General features: G+C 31.2%; 1 protein-coding gene across 1 annotated transcript in view; it reads left to right on the forward strand.

Moving 5' to 3' along the window:
• LOC129755546 (dipeptidase 1) overlaps nt 1-21,603 on the forward strand; it is a 70,308-nt gene that overhangs the window by 40,534 nt on the left and 8,171 nt on the right. Inside the window, exon 6 of the mRNA XM_055752095.1 lies at nt 10,357-10,432. Coding sequence (XP_055608070.1) covers nt 10,357-10,432 — 76 coding nt within the window. The remainder of the gene's footprint in view (nt 1-10,356; nt 10,433-21,603) is intronic.

Raw genomic sequence — 21,603 nt, forward strand, 5'->3', positions numbered from 1 at the left:
TTGTCTTGTTGGTTTATTAGTTTGCAATGATTGATTTATTCAGATCCGATTCATTTTCAAACAAATTAAAATATATCACCCAAACTAGATTCACAAAAGTTTCTAGTTAATGAGGCTAAAATCTTTCAAATCACAATTATTAAAACATAGGCACATAAAATGCTGTTAATTTTTAATTTTTAAGATTTTAAAATGGCAAGACAATTTTATTAAAAAACTAGCAGACCCGGTAAACTTCGTCTTACCATTTTTAACTTGGCATTCTTTTTCCATTTTTCTTTGCTGTTCAACTTTAAAGAGGCATCAAATTTTGAGTTTTTAATCGTTTCACTTCCGTGAACATGTCCTAGTTTGTTTACATTTCTCTCCTTTCCGTTTACTCAAATTGTCCCGCTTAATTCTATAGGAATCCAACCTAAGAATTTTAACTCAATTCTACGGGTCTTTACTTAAATTATCATAAAATTACCTTAAATAAATCTCACATGCATCTTACATAATTTTTTTTTACTTTTCTTTAATTTGTATGTTTTGCTTAATGGTATCAGCTCTCAGCTTCCTGTTGCAAAATCGCTTTTCAGCACTCAACGTAACCATCAAACTTTGAAAGCCTCTAGCTAAATCCACGTTTTTGTAACTTGTTCCATGTATAACGATATGTTGATAAGATCTTTGTTTCATTTATTGAATACCATTTTATTGACTTACTCCGCTTTGCTCGAGTTCACTTTAACCCTTTGATGCATGACTTTTTTCAAATGAGAATTTCAGTTTTGGTTCAGCGAAATAATAATATTTTAATTCGAATAACAAAACTCAAAAGGTTTGAAGTCGTTATTTTGAGTATTATAAAAGTTATGGCCTATCAAAGATGAGAAATTATTTTTGAAATTCTTAGTTCATTTCAATACGATTTTGCTAATTTCTTCGAAACTTTGTTAAAGGCATGCAGGAAGGTGTTTGTGATTGATTGAGAATTTTAAAAAATGTTAGAATTTGCAAATTTTAAGAAATAACGGCAGTTTTCCAAAAACAGCTTTTTTCAAAATAAATTAATAAATTTGATTTTTGCAATTTTTCCGCATACTTTGTTCGATATCTCACACATACTATGAAATATAGTGATAGAAATACCATGGACTATTTTCTTTTAACATATAGAATATTTTTCGTGAATACATCACTCAAAAATATTCACGCTTTTCGAGATGTTTGGATTTTGATTAATGATGTTTTAAAACAACACTATGCATTAAATGGTTAAGGTTTAAATCAAATTCAAAAGTTTCTCATTATTTGGAATTTAGATTTTATAATGAATTTTGAATATCGGGACAATTTTTGGAGTATTTGCCCAATATTCTGCCAAACGCAGCACTTTCAGCTCCCGATTAGCTTTGGATGGTATATTTTTTAGAACTGAAGAAATAAAATCATTAGAGAAGATTTTTTACTAACCATTTTCTTTTGTTTACCATGCTCACCTATCGAAGCAGTTTGTGCTACATATTTTCACCAAAATCATATTCAAGCTAAAAATGCTAATTGAATTCCTTTGAATTTTAACCCAATTAATCAAGCAAACGATTGGTTTTGAATGAAGGTAAAAAATAAAGCTTAGTTCTTTTAGAAATGGGACACTTTCATTTGCTAATAGCTCGTTAACTAGTTATTGGATATTAAAAATTTGAACAGCATTTTGTTGCCTGTAAAAAGTACTATTCGACCTATTTTTTTCAAAATTTAAAATTTACGCGTTTTTGAGATATGTACGATGCTTGAGAAAAAGAAAAAAAAATTTTTGCACAGATTCCTTTAAAATTCGTCATTATCAAATTGATAGCTGAAAAAACCGTTGATTATTCAAAGAATTACTGAGTTTATGTGGTGGATAAGTATGCAAACACTGTCAATAATGTCCACAAAGTTCAAATCAAGCATTGGAGTGAAGCAGATGATCGGCAACAACGGTTAAGGATCATCAAGGAATGCAAGTCTCATACCAGCATTTTTAATTTTCAATAAACGAAAAGCTAAGGGTAGATCGCTGAAATGTCCAAAACAATTTTCTCCGATAAGCTGAAAGTGTTGCCTAGTGATGACTCATTGAAATCCAACCTCAAACAGCCATTTTTTGATAGTTCCAAAGCTCTTAAGCTGTAAAACCGGTACCGAAAAAAAAAACGTTCAAAAATGAGATAAAAAATAACCAAATTTGTTCATTTCGAAACAACTGTATCCACTAAAATGCTTCCAGTTTCCAGTTTCCAGAGAAGTATTGGACCAAAAAGTATCAGAAATTGAAGAAGGAAGGTGAAGCCACCTAAAATATAGATTTTACAAAGTATAAGTTGGAGAAACTGATCAATACCATGACAGAAAAAAGTGTGCGCCGGCCAATGGGAGACACCAAGAATAAAGTAGAAATTTCTTTTACAAAAAACGGTAAATATTTTTTTTCAAATTTTTTCATGAAATATCATAACATTGCCTACTTTTCCTTCATAGAAAGTATTTCGTTCAAACGAATGGTTTTTGAGATACAGGCATTTGTAACTGTCCCATTTCTAAAAGAACTAAGCTTTATGTTTAGATTTTTTGTTATTCAACTGAATCACAGCACTCTTTTTCTTTTTGATCCTAAAGGATATATATACCCTATACCCAATTCAGCCCATTGTTTTTAAAAATTCTAACTAAAGCATTGGGGTGTTCCGATTTCAAAATTTCCTGAAAAGTGTTGGAGGTGACCTGCGATTTCATTTAAGATTATGTGATATTTTCAAAATTCAATAACATTTAATTTAAATGCAGATTTAAAAAAAATTAAATAGATCGCAAAGAATTAATTATCGCAGCCTTAAATTTCATAAGTTCATTCTATTTTCTAGAAATTTTCATAGAACCATATCTCGAAACCTTATAAAATTTTTTTATTGTGAATTGCTATTTAAAAAAAACACCGGGGCAAGTGCAAATGGATATCATAGTTCAACTTTCATATTATTTCAAAAAGAAATGTCTAAGTATACATTTGTCCCATTTATTGGTGCATGTGAAAACCCATAGGTCTTTTTCAGATGCGTCAGTATAAAGACTTTAAATTGAATTTATTTCTTGTTCCTGTTTGTCTTTTTTATCAACTTTCATTTATATATCTGCAGTTTTTCTCCAGATTAAAATTATACTTGGTACTTCAATTTCACTGAATACTGTTTAACCAAAAGACCTTCATTTGAAAAAACGTTTAATAGTTTTGATATATGTTCTTCATATTCAACACAACCAACAGTGAACCTGTATACAGTTTTTCGGTGAATGATTCTTAAAAAAAAGTTGAGTTGGACCCAACCATTTATTAATGAAGAAATAGTTTATACACTTTTTGTAAATGTTGAACGTTTTCATTTGATCTGGTGTACATTTTTAATTGAAAATTCTTCTTAAAAATGCATATCCTCACTCACTTTTTGTTATAAAAAAGTGGCTTATTTTATTGATAAGTTTCACTTATGCTTGCAAAAAATCGAAAAGTTCTTTGCAATCGGCCTTTAAATAAACGTCAATCTTAAATAATCCACTTTGAAGGACAGGCTCTTGTTCAATTTATGTGTCTGTTCATTTTCATCGAATTTTGTTGTTGTTCTAAAAATTTAAAAGTGCTTGATACATCTTCAATTAAGTACATTTGTACATGTTCGAAAAACTTTCTTTTTTTCAAACGTCTACTAAGAATCTATATATTATATGCATCAGTATGAAATTCATATTTTTGAGATAACAATTGCTGCTTTAATTAACACAAAATCAAAATAGTTTGAAATTTGAAAATCTTTATATGGTTTGATTCGATCGGCAAAATATCAAATTGGGTCACATCTAGAACTCATTCATTAATATGCTGTACAAATGAGCTGGGAATAAAAAAAATTACATCTAGGCTTCATAGCGCCACCAAATGTATTGAATTATGCTTGGTTGAGAAATGCGCGCCTAAATATTCAAACCAATCAGTATGCTATTCCATGGTTACTATCCTTTTTCGACGTTTGCTCGCGACGCGACGCCTCGACCATGGAGACGAAAAACAAACCGCCCGGCGCCCAAGAGAAAGAAAATCTCGGAAAATGGAAGCCATGACTTTTATTTCATTAAAAAAAACTATAAATTTAATTATTACGAACAATTGATGGGACTTTGTGTTGTTTTTATTCGATATAAACCGATTCGCATGCCCACAGAATATTCTAAAAATAATTTCATTTGAATCAGTTCAGTAATTTCGGAGGAGTAGTACTACAAACACCGTTACAAGAGAATTTTATATAATAGATTTCTTCCTAAAAACTCATCTTTTCCATTTACATTTTGTTTAAAAATTTTCAAACAAATTTTCCCAATTCAACAGTTCCACTTAATATTAATTTTTTTTAATTTTTTTAAGATAACTTTGTTAAAGTTTCTGTGTTCTGATTTTTGGGTTATAAAAATATAATTTTCTGAGAAACCAGTCCAGCAAAAATTAATGAAAGAAAAACATTGTTTTTATTATTTGTCTTTCACCCATTATTGAAATTGACGGCGACAACGTATTCAGATCATAAGTTTTTCTTTTATTTAAAGGGTCCAACAATGTCAAGCAAAATGTACCCACTTCTATAAACTCAAAATTTTAAATCTTTATCAAATTTTGATGAACCACTAAAGTGAATTAGGATTATCAATCTCGACAGACAACTAAGGCCAAAACCTCTAAATCTCATCGCAGGCCCACAATTCTACTACAGTTTAAAAAATAATTCTCACTTGTTGATTTTAAAAGGCTGTACTTAAAAGATATTTAAAGAATGTACTTGAATAGCGCTATCAGAAGTTATTCACAACAGAAGTTAGTAAATGAACTTTGAGTGCAGTCCTTAGTCCCGAATATCATATTTTATTCGAATAATAATATTAGACTCACTACCCAAGTAACACAGATTATGCCAACTAGCATTAGGAAGTTTTATCATGGTTTAATTATGGCATTTTTTTTGTGCAGCTCGTTTTATGGCGGTTTTATTATGGCCATGCAGAATGCTTATAATTTTTTTTCGACCATATGTTTTCAGATGGTTTTGAAAACGCTAATAAAACTTTTATTAAACATGCTGTTTTAGTTATTTTGAAAGAGTTGTGAATGCTTTTTTTAAACTATAATAAAACACAAACCTAGAAGTTTGCTCCAAGCTTTTTTTGCATGTTCTATAATAGCACTCAGTGCATGATTATTAAACCGCCATAAAACTTAGTGACAGTTCTCGATCAAGATGTCAAAACAGGACACGCTCAGATTAGATAGCACACATTTGAATTGGAACTCCCATTTTTACACATTTTTGGTAAGTTATGCGTGTTGGTTTTGAGTTAAAATTAAAAAAATACGTCTTTGAAAACTTGAAATCACCGAAAGTGGTATGAATATCTTTACAATATGAGTATTGAGTGAAAGGGCCCAAATAGTAGGGAAAAAAATTGTTGCTTGACGCCATCATTAATTCAAGATGGCGGCTTCCGCTTTTATTTTCAAAGCTGTAAATTGCTGAAAATATCGTGAAACCTTCACAATATGGTTATAAGGTGAAAGTAATAAGAGAGTAGAATAAGAGTAGAAGTCAAATTTTGTTGCCCGTCGCCATCTTAAATCCAAGATGGCGGCTACCACTCAACTTGAAAATACTGTAAATGACTGAAAATCGCATAAAACCTATATTATAGGGGTATAAGTTGAAAGAAATCAAACGGTAGAAGTTGAATTTCGCTATCTGACGCCATCTTGAAATCCAAGATGGCGGCTTCCGCTAAACTTTAAAATGTTGTAAATGACCTAAAATGACATGAAACTTAGGAGGTAGTGGGTTGAAGGGCTTAACGAATAGAAGTCGAATATTGCTATCTTACGCCATATTGAAATCCAAGATGGCAGCTTTCTATAAACTTTAAAAATGCTCTAAATCATTGAATTTCGCATGAAACCTCCAAAATATGGGTGTTTGTCAATTGGGATAAGCTATAAAAAGTTTATTTTTGCATTCTGACGCTATCTTGAAATCCAAGATGGTGGCTTCAGCTGAACTTAAAAATACTGTAAATGAATGAAAATAGCATGAAACTCCCAAATATTTTGTATTGAGTGCTAAGGCTAAATGATAGAAGTCAAATATCTGTTTTCGCGTTTCTCTGAAAATCTGTAAGTGACTGAAAATCCCACAAAAACCACCACAATACAGATCCCGTTCGTTTTTGGCAACATTCGATTTTGGCAACATCGAATTTGGCACATGTGCCTAAATCAGACGGTTAACAGAAACAATATAACCTTATAGCTTTCGCAAGAATAAGACCAATACAATTTAAACATAATAGCATGATAGGAATAATAGAATTACATAAATGGCAAAAAAAAAACAAAAAATATAAACAAAACAAGAAAAGTGCTAAATGCAGTAGAAACATAATGAAAAAATTATAAAAGTGATTTAAAATCATCTAAATTGTCTTAAAATAGTAGTTTAATGTAGTATTACGTGAAAAAAGTTGTGTTCAAGCGATTTTCATTGATTAACAGTATTTTAAATTCAGTGGAAGCTGCCATCTTGGATTTCAAGATGGCGTCGGAAAGAAAAAAAATCGACTTCTAGTTTAGCCCTTTCACCCAATACCCGTATAGTGGTGGTTTAATGCGACTTTTTGTCAGCATTAAGCATTAAAAGTTGAGCGGATGCCTCCATCTTGGAGTTCAAGATGGCGTCTGATAGCGAAATTCAACTTCTACTCGTTCAGCCCTTTCACCCGATACCCATTTTGTTGGGGTTTCATGCGATTTCAAGTAAAAAAAAAATTAATTTATTTATTTTTCACAATATTTGATACATTTCAATAACTTTTTTTTTTAAATGAGGCCTTCAAGATCCTTTATTTATTTTTAAAGCTTAAAAAACTAGAAACTCTTTGGACTTATTTTCAAAAGTAATGATTAAATCATTACTTTTGAAAATAAATAACTTTTAATATCAAGGAACTTAACCCGATTAATGAGATACTCTTAGTATCACTCTTTATACTATTCTACTTGTATGCATTTTTATACACCAAAATTAATGTCAAACCAAACCCCCTCCCCCCCTCCATTAGGCAGTTCTTACTACGGCCCTGGCCCTGGTGCAAAACGTAAACTAAATTAGTATTTGTTTTGTCTTTTCAGAATTTAAAACAAGAACTCAGAATTCCATTTTTTTTTTGTTTTAATCAGTTTTTTATGATAATTCTTAATGATTATGATTATCACCTTTTCAATGATTAATTGAACATGTGTCATGATGCATATATGAAGTAAACATTGTGAACTGCAAAGACATTACCTTTTAGTTTAAAAACATGAAGAATCAAATACCTTTAAAAAATGATCAAAGTCAGAGATTTGAGCACCTGCACTTTTAAAACTTAATTTAATACATTCATCGTTTTATTTTTTTTTTAAATTAAATTTTTTAGCTACTGGGTATGTGTATTGAATTTATTCTCTTAACTTCAAAATGGATGTTTTTCCCTGATCGAGAATTGAAATTTCAAATCTTCAATAAATGATTTTTTTTTAAATTCATGGTCTAATTCTGACATGATCTGAAATGTATTTTGGAAGAAGGATTTGATGTTTTTTTAAATCTAGTTTTATTTTTAATGTTATTTATTTTTGCACTGATTTTCATGTCCAAAGATTAAAATTATTATTTATTTGAAATTTCAATTCGCATTCGTTTTCTAGTGTTTCGCAAAATTTTATTTTCAAATTTGTAAACCAATCTGCTTAAAATTTATTTTCAAGCAAATTTCTAATCCAGAATAATGAACATCTTTATGAACTATTTATCAGTTACTTCCGGAAAAAAGTATTGATTTTAATATTTGATACTGATTCTTTTAAAATCGTTACAGTTAAATTTATTATTTACTCAAGCCTGTGTCATGGTTAAAAGCAGAAAAATAGTTCTAGAATCCAATTTTCTTAGTTTTTGTGCATTTTCGGTATTGTTATTATTTCTAGCTAAATTTGAATTTTAAACACTCTGCCCCCCTCTCCACCCATGGACGGGGGCTTTACACGGGCCTGCAAAGGGATATGCATTAATGCAAAAAAGCTTATTTAAGGTTAATGGCAAACGATTTTCCATATCTGAATTTTTATCTGCAGAAATTCTCATGTTTTGGAAGTTTCGCTTTCATATTATTTTGACAGAATGCAAACTGAATGTTTCAACCAAATATTTGAAAGCTAGCGAATCGAAAATTTTGAAACATGTTTTTCGTAATCGTCTATCAGAGCCCTTTTCTTAATTTTGTTTAATTTGTATAAGATTTTCAATAGAAATATATATTTAATGGAAACGTTTTTTAACTTGAAATTTAGAGGTTTAATCTTATTTTAATTCATTGAAAATCAAAGAATTAAATCAAGCAAACAGAATGCTTTAGTTTTGCTGTGCGAGTACGGTGGGGTAAAAGTACGACCTTAGTGCTATCCTTTTTTTTGGAAACCTTTACAGTAGTTTTCCAAAAAAAATCAAGAACTGCATTTGATTCCTTGGACTTTTATCTCTTTTCTAAAAAGAGTCGAAGATAATCGTTCGACGTATTTGATAACAGTTGTGAAAATGCCTAACTGTTTTCGAAACGTAATCTTACCCCACTTCTGGGGCAAAAGTTGGTATGATGTGGGGTAAAAGTATGACCATTCACAATTCCACATTTCTGCACGAAGTCAAGTGGAAAACTATTTTCTGTCAGTCCTGGCTTTCAGCATCAGCTTCGGTGTTCGCTTTTGATACAAATACTGTAAATAGAGTAAATACCTGCACGAATTCGAAGTTCTCCAAAATTGTCCTTATTCAACTGGTTTACGAAATCCAGCTCTCATCGTATTTGAGTAAAGTCTTTAAATAAAATGCGCTGCGGTTTCCAGTGCATCAAAAAAAATGAAAAACTTTCTATTCAGGTTTACTTTAGTGGACCCTGTATATCATTGGTTGTGATTCACAGATTATTGTGCAAAACACAGACATGTTAATGAAATTCTTTCTTCTGCATTCGATAGTGGTTAAAAACAACTAAACGGACAAATTGAAACATTTATTGAAACCACAATTTTGATTGGGCAAACATGTATGCCGTTATCTTAAATATTACATCATTTATGTAAAAAAAAAACTCCTTTACGTCATTTTTCGAAGAATTTTTAACTTCTACGAAAAATAATTTTTTTTGGAGGAAGGTTTTCTAAATTGTTATCAATCCACGCCAGAGTTTGGAATTTTTACTATTCTCAGTTTGTGATAACCTCAAAATGTTTTTCTTTTATCTTGATTTTTATATTTTTCCTATCAAATTTATTAAATTTTTACCTTAGTTTACAAATGAGCAAGTATTAATATTTATTTTCGTTGATACTTTCTCACATTTCATCGATTATCATTGACAACTATACGCTTTTCTTAGGAATTTCTGGCTGTAATATGTTTGAGTTTCTGTTCGAAGAGAAAATTTTGTTTTTTGAACAGATCTCTCAAAACATTTAAATTGCAACCCTCCCAAAAAATTTTTGTTTTATTTGTGCATGTTCAAAAGTTTATCATCGAGTTGCGAATTTTTACTGTGAAACATAAATTGTTTCCCCCAACTTAATTTCAATGAAGTTATTTCGCATTCTCTAATATGAATTTGGTACCTCTTAACACAAATTGAAATTATCTAATAAACAAAAATCGGAGACCCACCTGTTTTTCATTCCATAAAGCAAACCGAAACAAGTCAACCGCCATTTATTTTCTCCCTTTCTCGGGGGGCTTTGTTCTACTGATCGTCGCCGAGACGCTTTTCTCCATTATTAACAAATTGTTTTTAATTAAGGGCTCAATTTTTAATTAAATTACTTGTTTCTCTTTCCATCCATTTTGTCTCGCTCGTCGTGGAAATCATCGGTGGCGCCGCTCATTTACTTGATCGTTTCGTCCTGTTCACCTCCCTCTTTGGGGGCCAATTTACGACGAAATGATGCCAACTTTCTGTGGTCTGTCCTCGGCCGCCCCTTCCGGAAAATTTCGTCACCATCTTGCTGCTGCTGCTCATCAACCGTGGGGCGATATCTCGGCCTAAATTTACTGGATGGCTGCCTGGCTCACCTTGGCGACAAAACGACGATGAATAATCGAAACCGACAAAAACCACCTTCTTCGTCTTCTTCTGCTTCCGGGACATCCCAACGCAATACCAACCCTCAAAACCAACCAAAAAAAAAACCCTGGGTATAAAATCCCGAACCAGCTCACATCAATCATATCCGGGATGTGGCAGGAGTGGACCACGTCGGAATCGGAGCCGGATACGATGGCGTTAATCTGTAAGTAATTGGATTCGGTTTATCAAGAGTCCTTTCCCGTTTTTTTTTTTATTTGGGCACTAGGCCTTCCTTTCGTTCGTTGTCTCTCCGTTTGAAGGATCAAATTGCTTACTTATGTTTACTTCAAGGGGGATTTCGAAGACCGCATTAATCTTGGAATTAATTATCATTAAGTGAAGAAATAGATGGCCATCCTGTTTCATGTTTTGCGGTGTTTAAAAATAGAGGCAAATTAATTTGGAACGAGCTGCAAATGACATGCTGGAGCGGAGTGTTCAAATTAATTTCGATGCGTAGTGGAATCATGGAGATGAATCTCAGGACATTTGTTTCAGTTTTGAGAGCAGTTTTTATTTGGCTCAGAGTATAATTCAACTATTGATTTTTATGTAAATACTTCAATTTGTTTCTGAATTAAGCAATAAAGCAATGAATACACAGGACAGCATTATCCATCATCATCAACAGTTATTAGAGTACCTTGATCGATAGTTACTTTCACCACTTTCACTATCGAAACAACAAATATGAAAAAAAAAAGTAGAATTAAACTTTGAAAAACATGTAAACTAAGCAACAAGATTAAAACCATTTTTGACGGACAAGCCAAATTTGACTTGCTTATATTTTATTAGAAAAGTGATTTTTATTTTGAGTATCAAGTGAAAGAAGAACACAGCCGGTAATATAACAAATTTTTTAAAAAGATACAACGGCTCACCGACAAAATTGCCAAAATCACAGAAAAATCAATAATTTTTCAAAATTTCGAGCCAATTTACATCACAGAATCTGTGACACAGAACACAGAATTTTAGAAATTTTTAAAGATTCCACAGAATTTCCTAAATTTTAAACGTTTATTTCAAAATTTCTTTTTTCATGTCAATATATTTTTGTGGTAGAACATTCGACTGAAAATATGTTTTTTCGGGGAGTTTTTTCCGGCTTGCAGTCTTGTTTTAAGCAAAAACAACGTATTGATTTACGTTTCCAACATTTCGATCCTTATTGGATCCCGAGCAGACTTTTATGGCAAAATTATAGCAAATTTTGCTATCACGCCCTGAGAGCCGAACTTGCTCTCATTTTGCTTGACATAAGGTGGTACACAGCAAAAATGAGAGCAAAGATTTTCATACTTGGTTACCAAAGTGATGCCTAGTTTTGCTAAAACTGAGAGCCGAACTACACCTCATTTTCCGAGAGCTTGGAGAGCACAATGATGCCAGTTTAAGGCATCACATAATTTAGCCTGACATCAAAATTTGGCATTATTTTGCTTTCAAAATTTTAATAAAACTACAGCAAAACGAGGTATAATTTTGTTATCCCTGTTAAAAAATTGCTTTTTATTTTTGCTATGTTCTACCGTAAGTCAACCGAAATGAGAATGAATTTGCTGATCAAGGCGTGATAGCAAAATTCAATCTTACAATTTTTTGAGTATCCAGAGTTGCCTTCAGTTATGCAACGTGTGAGCAATTTACAGCGTATCGATAAAGACAATGCTTAGGTTTTATTTGATACGGTTAATCTGAAAAAAGTATTCAAGACAATAGTCCCTATATTTTTTGATAGAAGATTTTCAAAACAATACAATACCCGAGTGGACTTTTATGGCATAATGCTCGCGATATGATGAACATCGCTTTTTATGAATGCAATATAAAAGTGAATATATTCATGGTTCAGACAAATAGCTAACATTTAAACGCCAAAATGTACAAACATTACGGATTTTTCTGCAATAAAAGCTAAACAGCAGTTAATTTATAGTATACATTCAGGCGTTTCAGATGTGCGGTACATGACAGTACGCCTCTCTTTAATCGTTCGCTACTAGGAGCTCACTTTTCAAGACCAAACGGTGCGATTGATTTCCAAAAATTTACGATCACCAAATCCTTCATGCCGGTATTTCTGGTTATAACCATGACGATTTTTGCAAAAACGACGTATCGAATAATTTTAGTTAAAGGAGCTCGCTCTTATCTAAAAGTCCTCGCCAGAAACGGAAGAGAGTGAGTCACATTGGAAAACATCTGTTCGGCGTTTTCAAATACTCTTAAATTGGTAACCTGGTCAAATGTTGAGGAAGCTAATTTTAGTTATCTTGTATGTCATGCTGTAAAATTTAAAAAAAACTTCGTTTTGGATACTTTTATTAAGCACATTTATCATTCATCTATTAAGTTGGAGAGGTACGAAATGTTGCAACCTCCGCTAAATAGAAATGTACCATGAATATCTCCCTCAGTATTTAGCGCAACTCCATATATAGGCGATATTCTTTAAACGCTGAAGTCTTATTTTATACATTGAGGCGTAACATGGCGACGTATAATGTATGTATCTATATCATTTTCATATACAGTACTCGCTCATTAGTCGGACAGTCGGGACCGTCCTACCATCGAAAACGTCCGATTATCGAAGCTGTGTTGGAATAAACATTATTTTAATCGAATTTGGATTGTTTCGTTCAAGTCATTGAGATATTATAAGGAATTTTGCCAAAAATATGTAAAAAAATAAAGATTTAAATCACTTTTAAGAGCTACAACATGTTAAAAAACCTTACTGTCCCACCAAGCTATGAATAATGGACAGATTCGAGAAACGTGAAACAATCGACAGTAACAAAATTATGAAACATTTTCAAAAATGAAAGGTCTAATGAACAGTACTTATTTAATATGTAACGGGACTTTCAACAGTGCCTCAAAACATCTTATTACCGAGTGAGTACTGTAAAAAACAACGTATGGCTTTATAAATATCAGATGCAGTTATAATTAAGTTAAGGCGATATTCATAATTACAAATTTAAATCCACAAATTACCATTTCATGATTTTTTTGAGCCGTTAAAATGATTTACCCCTGCTGAGGCTGAAAAAAAAAGCCATGAACGCGAACCTGGAAAAATGTATCTCTCCAATAAATCGACAATGCCATATCATTACATTTTGTAACATGATGAGGAACAGTTAAAAGTTGAACAGGGAACTAGTCACCCCGTTTTGTTTTTTTTTAACTTCGATTCCTTCAAATTTGTCACGATGAAAAAGTCACTTCTGGAGAATCGAAATGAAAAAATATGTGAAGGTTTTTTGTTCTGAGGTCAGTTCAAGATTAATCCCAAACCATTCTCTATCCACTTCTCCATGTCTTATGTGGCAAGGAGGACGTTATCGGCGAAAAAACATATTCGACGTTCAGTTTCACAGTGAGTGTGCGAGCTCCTTTCATGACAATCGCGAGAAAAATTAATGTGTTCTTATCTTTATCATAACATGTCATCATCCAACTTGGCATAAGCAGCGATTTAAATTAATAAACCCTTACCTGTTTGAACGCACCAACTGCTCCCTGATAGCCATTTCAGCGGCATTCGGATTTGTCCTCATCACCTCTATGGTTTTGAAATCCGGCTGCATATTTGAGGACATTACAGGCAATGAAAAGTTTGCTACCAAATGTGATAACATCCACAACGGAACGAAACAAAGCAGTCTGTAAGGCAACAATACCAAACAAAAATTAAAAATATTATTTCCATATCAAAATCCGAAATAACCTGTAATTTTGCTAGCCGCTGTTCTCTGCGTCCTGACGTAACCTGCATCACCTAAAATATCAATTCCGGAAGGCTCGTTGATCCAGGGAAGCACCGTGGGCTCTAATTGTCTGGCTGGGGGACTTTTTTTCGGGCGAGATGATCAAAACACGAACGAAAACGATAAACATAACAACAAAACATAACAACTGACAATTTTTGTTTTTCTGCACTGGAATAATTCATTCTTCCATTTTTACGTGCAAAAAACTTTATATCTAGAGATTATTGAAATTCATGATAATCATAATAGCTTTCAGTAAAATTCAGTGAAATGGTTTACGACTTAAGAATTCTGTTACATTAAATGAAATTCGTGAATTCGTTTACGGTTTCAGAGTTCTGTTACATTAAATGAAATTTATTCTACTACGGATTCAGCATCCTTCTACAACTATTCATTTTACTTAAGTGCGGCTAAACGCCTGAATGTATATATTTTAAATATGCAAAGAATTCGTATCAAGAACAAAATTTGATAACGATCTTGAAAAACTGATGATGCAAGAGCAAAACAACATTTGTTATTCTACACTCTACAGCATCAAGTCTACACAAAGGCGATTAAAATGAGTAGTTATGTAATTTAACATAATTTGTTCTGGAGATTTTAAGTAAAATTTTAAAATCCTTTTATTCAAGCGTCAAAGTTTAATCAAGCTGGTTAGGATTATGCATATGCCATAAAGCAACGTATTCAACCAAGAAAACACAATTTTGATGAAAATTTACCGAAAAATTAAAGGGAAAATCTACCGTCCACACTTACCCCATAAAACGGGGTAAGTGAAGACATCTGCAGTCCATAACAATTTACTTGATAACTTTTCTCGCTTTGCGTCTATCAAGATCTCTACAGTAAAATTTATGGAACAATTATCATAAATGAAATTTGAAGTTTTCTGGACTTCGATATAAATTTTTCTAAAGTACGAGTTAATATTAACGTTTTTGCCTGTAGGTGGTCTAAATTGTTTTTTGTCGCATCAAAGTCTCCTCGGGGCGTGAAATTTTTAACGATTCGATGATACCTTAGTGATGCCTATTTTGGCCATTAACTTTCAAAATGCGCGAACTATGCCGGTTACGAACAGATTTGCTATTTGTATTCAGTTATGACTTAATAGACTCTTAATTTTTTTTTGTATAGACTAAGTAGTTGAAATTTTTGAAAAGAAACTTAAAAAAGAAGTTTTAAGAATACTCTTTGAAAAACAATTTCAATTCACATTATTGATGATCAAGTTAGAAAACGTTTGATAATCTATATTTTTAAATAAAATTTACCAGGTTGGAAATTTCTGTGTGTGGCTGCACCTTCCTGAAATGATACGTCTTTTTTTTCAAACTCAAAATTATGTTGTTCCGGTAATTGTTCCGGAACGTCAAAATTTTGCGGCGTGTTCGTTGGTTGCTGTTCCGGTTCAAGGAGAACTAGCAACAAAGGAGTTTTTTCTATTTCATAAGGTCGAACTCAGTTTTGCTCCCTTATCGCAAGGAGGAAACAGGAAACTTAACTTTAAGTTCATAGAATCGAACTATGTTTTGAACCTCGATCAAACTTAATTTTGAGTTGGAAAAAAGGACCGTGGAAGTTCAGTTTTGTGAACCAAATTTGGCGTATTTTTGGCTTCTTAACAGTTATTCGAACCCGTTGAGATTGATTATTGAAATGTTTCAATTTTTTTCTCCAATCTATTTTTCTTCTGGGCCGATCTCCTTTGCATTGAATGTTCTATACCAGCACTACTACTTTAAAAAGAATCCCATCTCATGTTCCAATGTGCAAGCCAATATAACAATAGCAGCGACTCAACTGTTTAAATTAGTCGAATAGAAGAGATGAAGAGGATTATATAAGTAAGTAGGTGTAACTTCAGTTTTGGCCTCAGGTTTGTATTTTACATTAAAAAAAAAATGACACCTCATTTATGCCTAGTTTTGCTATCAATTCAAATTCTACACCAAATTTTGCTTCATGTTTGCTGTTGAAACCTAAATGTGGTCTCGGTTTGCTCTCAATTAAAAGTATCTGACACCTTAATTATGCCCTGTTTTGCTCTCGTATAAAATTGAACAGCAAAACATGCTATCAGTTTGCTGTTGACACCTTATTATGGTCTCAGTTTGCTATCAATTTGGGCATCAAAGTCTGCTCGGGATCTTCTTCAGGGACGAAAATATGCCGTTTTCTTGTGAGTGTCGACTCGGCTGGTAGTGTATAGCATTCGTTTGATTGCGTACAGATGTTTGCGGATAAAAAAAAAATCGTTTTTCTAGTGTTTTTGGGATAAATATTCCATTGCATTGAACTTTCAGCACAGTCTACACTTTTCACTTATCCACACTCAAAAAAATGAAAAAGCAAAAAGTAAATACAAATTAAGTGAAAATAGAAGACTGTGCTAAAAGTTTGATGCTGTGGAAAATAAATCCCAAAAACACTAAGCAAACGGATTTTTTTATTTGCAAACATCTGTACGCAGTCAAAAGACAGCTGAGTCGACACTCACAAGAATTCGGTATCTTTTCGTCCCTGAAGAAGATCCAATAAGGATCGAAACGTTGGAAACGTAAATCAATACGTCGTTTTTGCTAAAAACAAGACTGCAAGCTGGAAAAAAACTCCCCGAAAAACATGTCAATATAAATTTAAGATAATTATCTTTGATTTGGAAAAATTTTATGAAATGGGTAATGTTAATTGATTTTTCTTTAGTAAAATGTAAAAAAGACGCAATTTGACATGAATCTTAAATGAAATTGACGGAAAAAGCGTCACAGAAAACCATCACAGAATTTTTGGGTGCAATCACAGAAAGTCAGATTTTTTTTTTCGTCAAAACACAGAATTTTTTTCGGCAACCGACACGACTTGAACCTGAAGAAGCAGAGATTGTGAATTCAAGTCCTGTCGGTGGATCGCTGTATTTTTTTTCGAAAAAATGATGATATTTATAGCTGATATTTTTCCTCCACTTAATTTTCATGTTTCTTTAAAAACTTCCATCATCTTTGAAAATTTGATAGTCGACGAATTTAGAAGTTAAAAAATGTGTGTTTTAGAGGCCAGATTAAGCCATGGGGGAGCCCGGGGAAAATTTTCTCGGGGGCCCCTATGAATCAATTATTTCATATGCTGCCCCAGAGAATACATAATATTTTGAATACGCAAAGGAACCGGAAATGAGTTTTGTACATTGCCCGTAATCGTAAAATTTATATTTTAATTTCAAATGAGTAATTATTATTGGCTTTATACGGTCCAGGTTTTTCTTGAGAAGAGCACAGAAAATGTATTTTTTTTAAATCTTGGACTGTAGACAGCCTTGAATAACAAGGTAATGAAGTTATTCTAATTAAAAAGTACATATAGGTATCAGAATCAAAAGTATAAAACCAAGAATAAATTATTTGGATTAATTTCATTTCAAATTTCAAATCTCAGACTGGAATTGGAATGAAGATTCAAAAGAGGTACCAAGTTATGCCATTTAGGAAAACAGTTGTAATATTTGATTCAAATTAATTTTTGGAAAATGGGTATGGAAACAGGCAGGAGGGGGGGGAGGGGAATTTGGGGATTAAACTCCCTCCCCCATGAATTTTAAAAAATGCCAACAGCAATGTTCTTCTCTAAGCTCAAAATTTCAAATTTCTTATCAAATATTGATGAACGACTAAAATGATTCATGAGTAACAACCTCGAATCAGAACAAAAGCCAAAGCCTCGACATCTTATCCCAGGTCTACAATTCTCCTACATTTTTTTTTTCATTTTCTCCCTCGTTGGTATTAAGTTCTGAATATCGAATTTCAAGAACATATGAATAAGCTTGTCAGTTTTTTGAGATTTTTCCCAATTTTTTTTTCACCTTTTTTTTGCAAAATCAAAAAAAATTTAAAAAAAATTGCAATCTTATATGAAATAAATCAAATATTTCAGATATGCCTTAAGGAAGGCCTTTTCGCTTTTATTTGACTGAAATGCTAATTAAAATCTCAACAAATTAAACTTTCAAAATCATGTTGTGTTTCGATAAAAAAAAACAATATTTAGATTGTTTTTCTAGGAAATTCAAATCGAATAATTTTGAAATTGAGGGAAATCGTTCGGATTTACATGGCTTAGATACTCACAGGAAAAATATGGAAAGTTTAGGTTATAATCATTCCAGATTTTGTGACTCCAAATTTTACTTTAACATTTGAAATCAATGTATGTGATCAGATTCGGATTAATGATCCAATTTATTGTCCTTAAATTTCAATTTTGATCATCATTTGCAAAAAATCCTGATTCTTATTTTGGTTTGAATTTTTAATTTCGACTGATTGCATATTTCATATTTAAAACTCATTATTTAAATAGTAAATTGAATAGTAAATATTTCAAATTGCAAACCATTTTAAGAACTTTGATTTTGAATTTATATTTTGATTCTTATGCAGAATCGGAACTAAAAAAAGGTTTTGATTTAGATTCACAAGTCGAATTTTGAATTAAGAACTAAATTAAGAATTCATATTGAAAGCCAAGAATACAGAATCCAAACAAGAAATTTCTAGTAAAGGTTTCAAATACTAATTTCGCTTTTCTGAACCAAATATGAATTCATATCTGAAACTTAGATTCAAATTCGATTTCAAATACGAAATTCAAATTCCAACCTCCGGTTAAAAACAAGGATCCACATTGGAAAATCAAATTCAAAATTAAGATTCAGTTTCAGCTCGAAGTTTAGTTTTTAATCAATTTTAAAATATGAATTTAAAAATTTTATAAAGCATTAAAATTTCATAAAGAACGTAGTTAGAAAATTTTGATTCGGGATTCAAAATTAAATTTTAATATTCAATCAAAGTCAATTTGGAAACACCAACCAGCAGAAATGTGTATGAACAAAAATTTGGAATCATTTTGAAGATTTCGTTTAAAGAAAAAAATTGATTATTATATATTATATAATAATATATTATTATATATTATTATATAAAAAAAATATTTACAGGATTCTCATTAGGAATTCAACCATTAGTGTGAAATTTTTGATGGTCAGAGAACTTTTACATTTACTTCAATCGAAACATTTAAAAAAGCTTGCCAAATTTCCCAGATTTTGCCCAATTCCATTACAAAATTAGGCAACAAAATTTTGAGAAAATTGCAATTTATTCAAATAAATTTCAGATATTTTAGATACGCTTTGAGAAAGGCCAAGACCAAAGCCGAAACATTAGGAATTTAACCATAAGTGTTAAATGTTTGTTAGTCAGAGAACTTGTACATTTACTTCAATCGAAAATTCAGCTGAAAGTGTATTTTATTTGTATGTTGAGTAACATTTTTAATATTGTAAATTTTTGAAAAACAAAGTTTTGGACTAAAGTCTTTTATTTAAATAGAGTTTATAAGAGTAAAGACTTCATCGCTCAATCTTATTTGTAAATTATTGATAAATTTCAACGGTTATCTTTGCGGTTAAACAGAAATAGCTCATTTCTTACTTTTTCGAGTGAATGCAAAAAAAATTTAGAATTAGAATTAGAATTAGAAATTAGAATTTTCATGGGTTATCCATCATTTTCACTGCCTTCATTTTTTTTTAATTTGAATAACATTAGTCATATTTCTGGATATAGTTCGGATAAAATTCTGATATATTTATTATAGAGTTGTTAGTATTCGAAGAAGAAATAATTTTTAAAACGTATCCTGATCGATTTTTTCGAGCGATTTTTTGAACATTGATTTGGATACCATTGAACATAAATCTATCGATAAGTTGCATGTTCCACCGAAATATCCGCAAAGTTTAAAGTTAATGTAATATATCGTGTTATTGTTTGACAGGCCCGTGTGAAGGACTTGTCCGGGGGGGTGTTTTCGGTACTCAAATTCAGCACGAAATAATTACCATACCAAAAATGCATAGTAAATAAGAAAATTGATTTCTTAAAGTATATGTCTACTAAACACCATTACCTAAACTCGATTAAATAATAATTTATGCTTATACGATTTAAAGTAAATCAGATAAAAAGTTTCAAATCGATGCTTTCTATGGTTAGTCATTAACAAACTGTTTTTAACGTCGTTTCCTATTCTGAAAAAGAAATTTACTGAGAATTAAATGAAAGCAGTCTGGTTTACAAATTAAATTTTAAATCAGTAATTTCGAAGCACCAGAAACAGAATACAAATAAAATTTCGAAAAAAATCAGAATGTCAAGCTTCGAACCAGAATTTAAAGCTTCGGACATAAAAATCAGTGCACAGTATACATAAAAAATAACTCCTGCTTTGAAAAAAAAAAAGATAAATCCCACTTCTAAAATAAATTTCAGATCAAATCGGAAATTAACCATGGTATTGTTAAGCAAAATGATAATATGCCTAGATGATTGTTAATTTTAAATCATCCTGAGTTACACTTTTTTTCGTCATTTTCATTGGAAAGGTTATTCAAATATTCCACGATATAACATAACAATTAGAAAAATATTTCATTGAAATGTGAATTCTCGATATGGAAAAAATTAATATCCATTTGTAATTTAAGAAAATCATTAGAAACACGTTTTTGATGCTTGATTTTTATTTTGATAATAAGAATTAAATATTTACATTCACTTGAATAGTGATTAATGTCAGAGAAAAAAATATTTTTAAATATAAATTTTCTCCTAGTTCTTTTTTTTAAGTTGACAATGATAGCTTTATATTTTTGTTTCTTAATTCATCATTAAAGGATAATACCGAATAATCAATAGAAAACAGAAAAAAAAATCAAAATATAAATTTCTAAGTTGTGTTGTATATATTGAAATCAAAAAGCAAGTACTAATTTGGTTAACACAGCCCATTACAATTCAACTACGAAGTTGCTACTTCAAATTACTTTTCGACCTGTTCAAAGATTTATAAAGAAAAATCGATTTGAAAAAAGATGATTTAAAATAATAAATATTAGAAGAACGTACCTTATTTTTCTGAAGAAATATTAAGGTTTAAAGGATTTCACGAAGATTATGTTTTCTGGATACAAAAATTTAGAATTGAAACAAAACGTACCTACTAATTTGAAGAAAATGCAAAAATCTTAATAGTAGGATCATAAAGTATTGTAAATTAATTTAAACATTAATTCCAAACATGGGAAAAAATCAGTTTTCAAACATTTGAGAATTTTCAAAATTTCAAAATTATTTTTTAATTATTTTAGCTTAATAAGCATAATTATAAAATTCAATTGCAATTTCCAGTAAACAGCATTTTAAGTGCAATTTTTAATGACTTATTTGGTTAAATTTTGAGTCCTGATCTCGAATTTTTGGTCAGATTCGGTCTCCTCTAGTTTTGTTGATATAGCGATTATGGTTTTAAAAATGACTCAGATTTAGGTGAAATCCATCATTGCCAAATCCTACATAAAAAGCTAAAACTGATTACGTATTTATTTAAGTTTAGATATTTTAACTTCAGAAATACAGTGATCTTGAAAAGTAAAATTATAATGTATGTGTATGTAATGATACAATACAAGTTT

This window comes from Uranotaenia lowii, chromosome 3 (assembly GCF_029784155.1).
Source record: "Uranotaenia lowii strain MFRU-FL chromosome 3, ASM2978415v1, whole genome shotgun sequence".
NCBI classification, from domain to species: Eukaryota; Metazoa; Arthropoda; class Insecta; order Diptera; family Culicidae; genus Uranotaenia; species Uranotaenia lowii.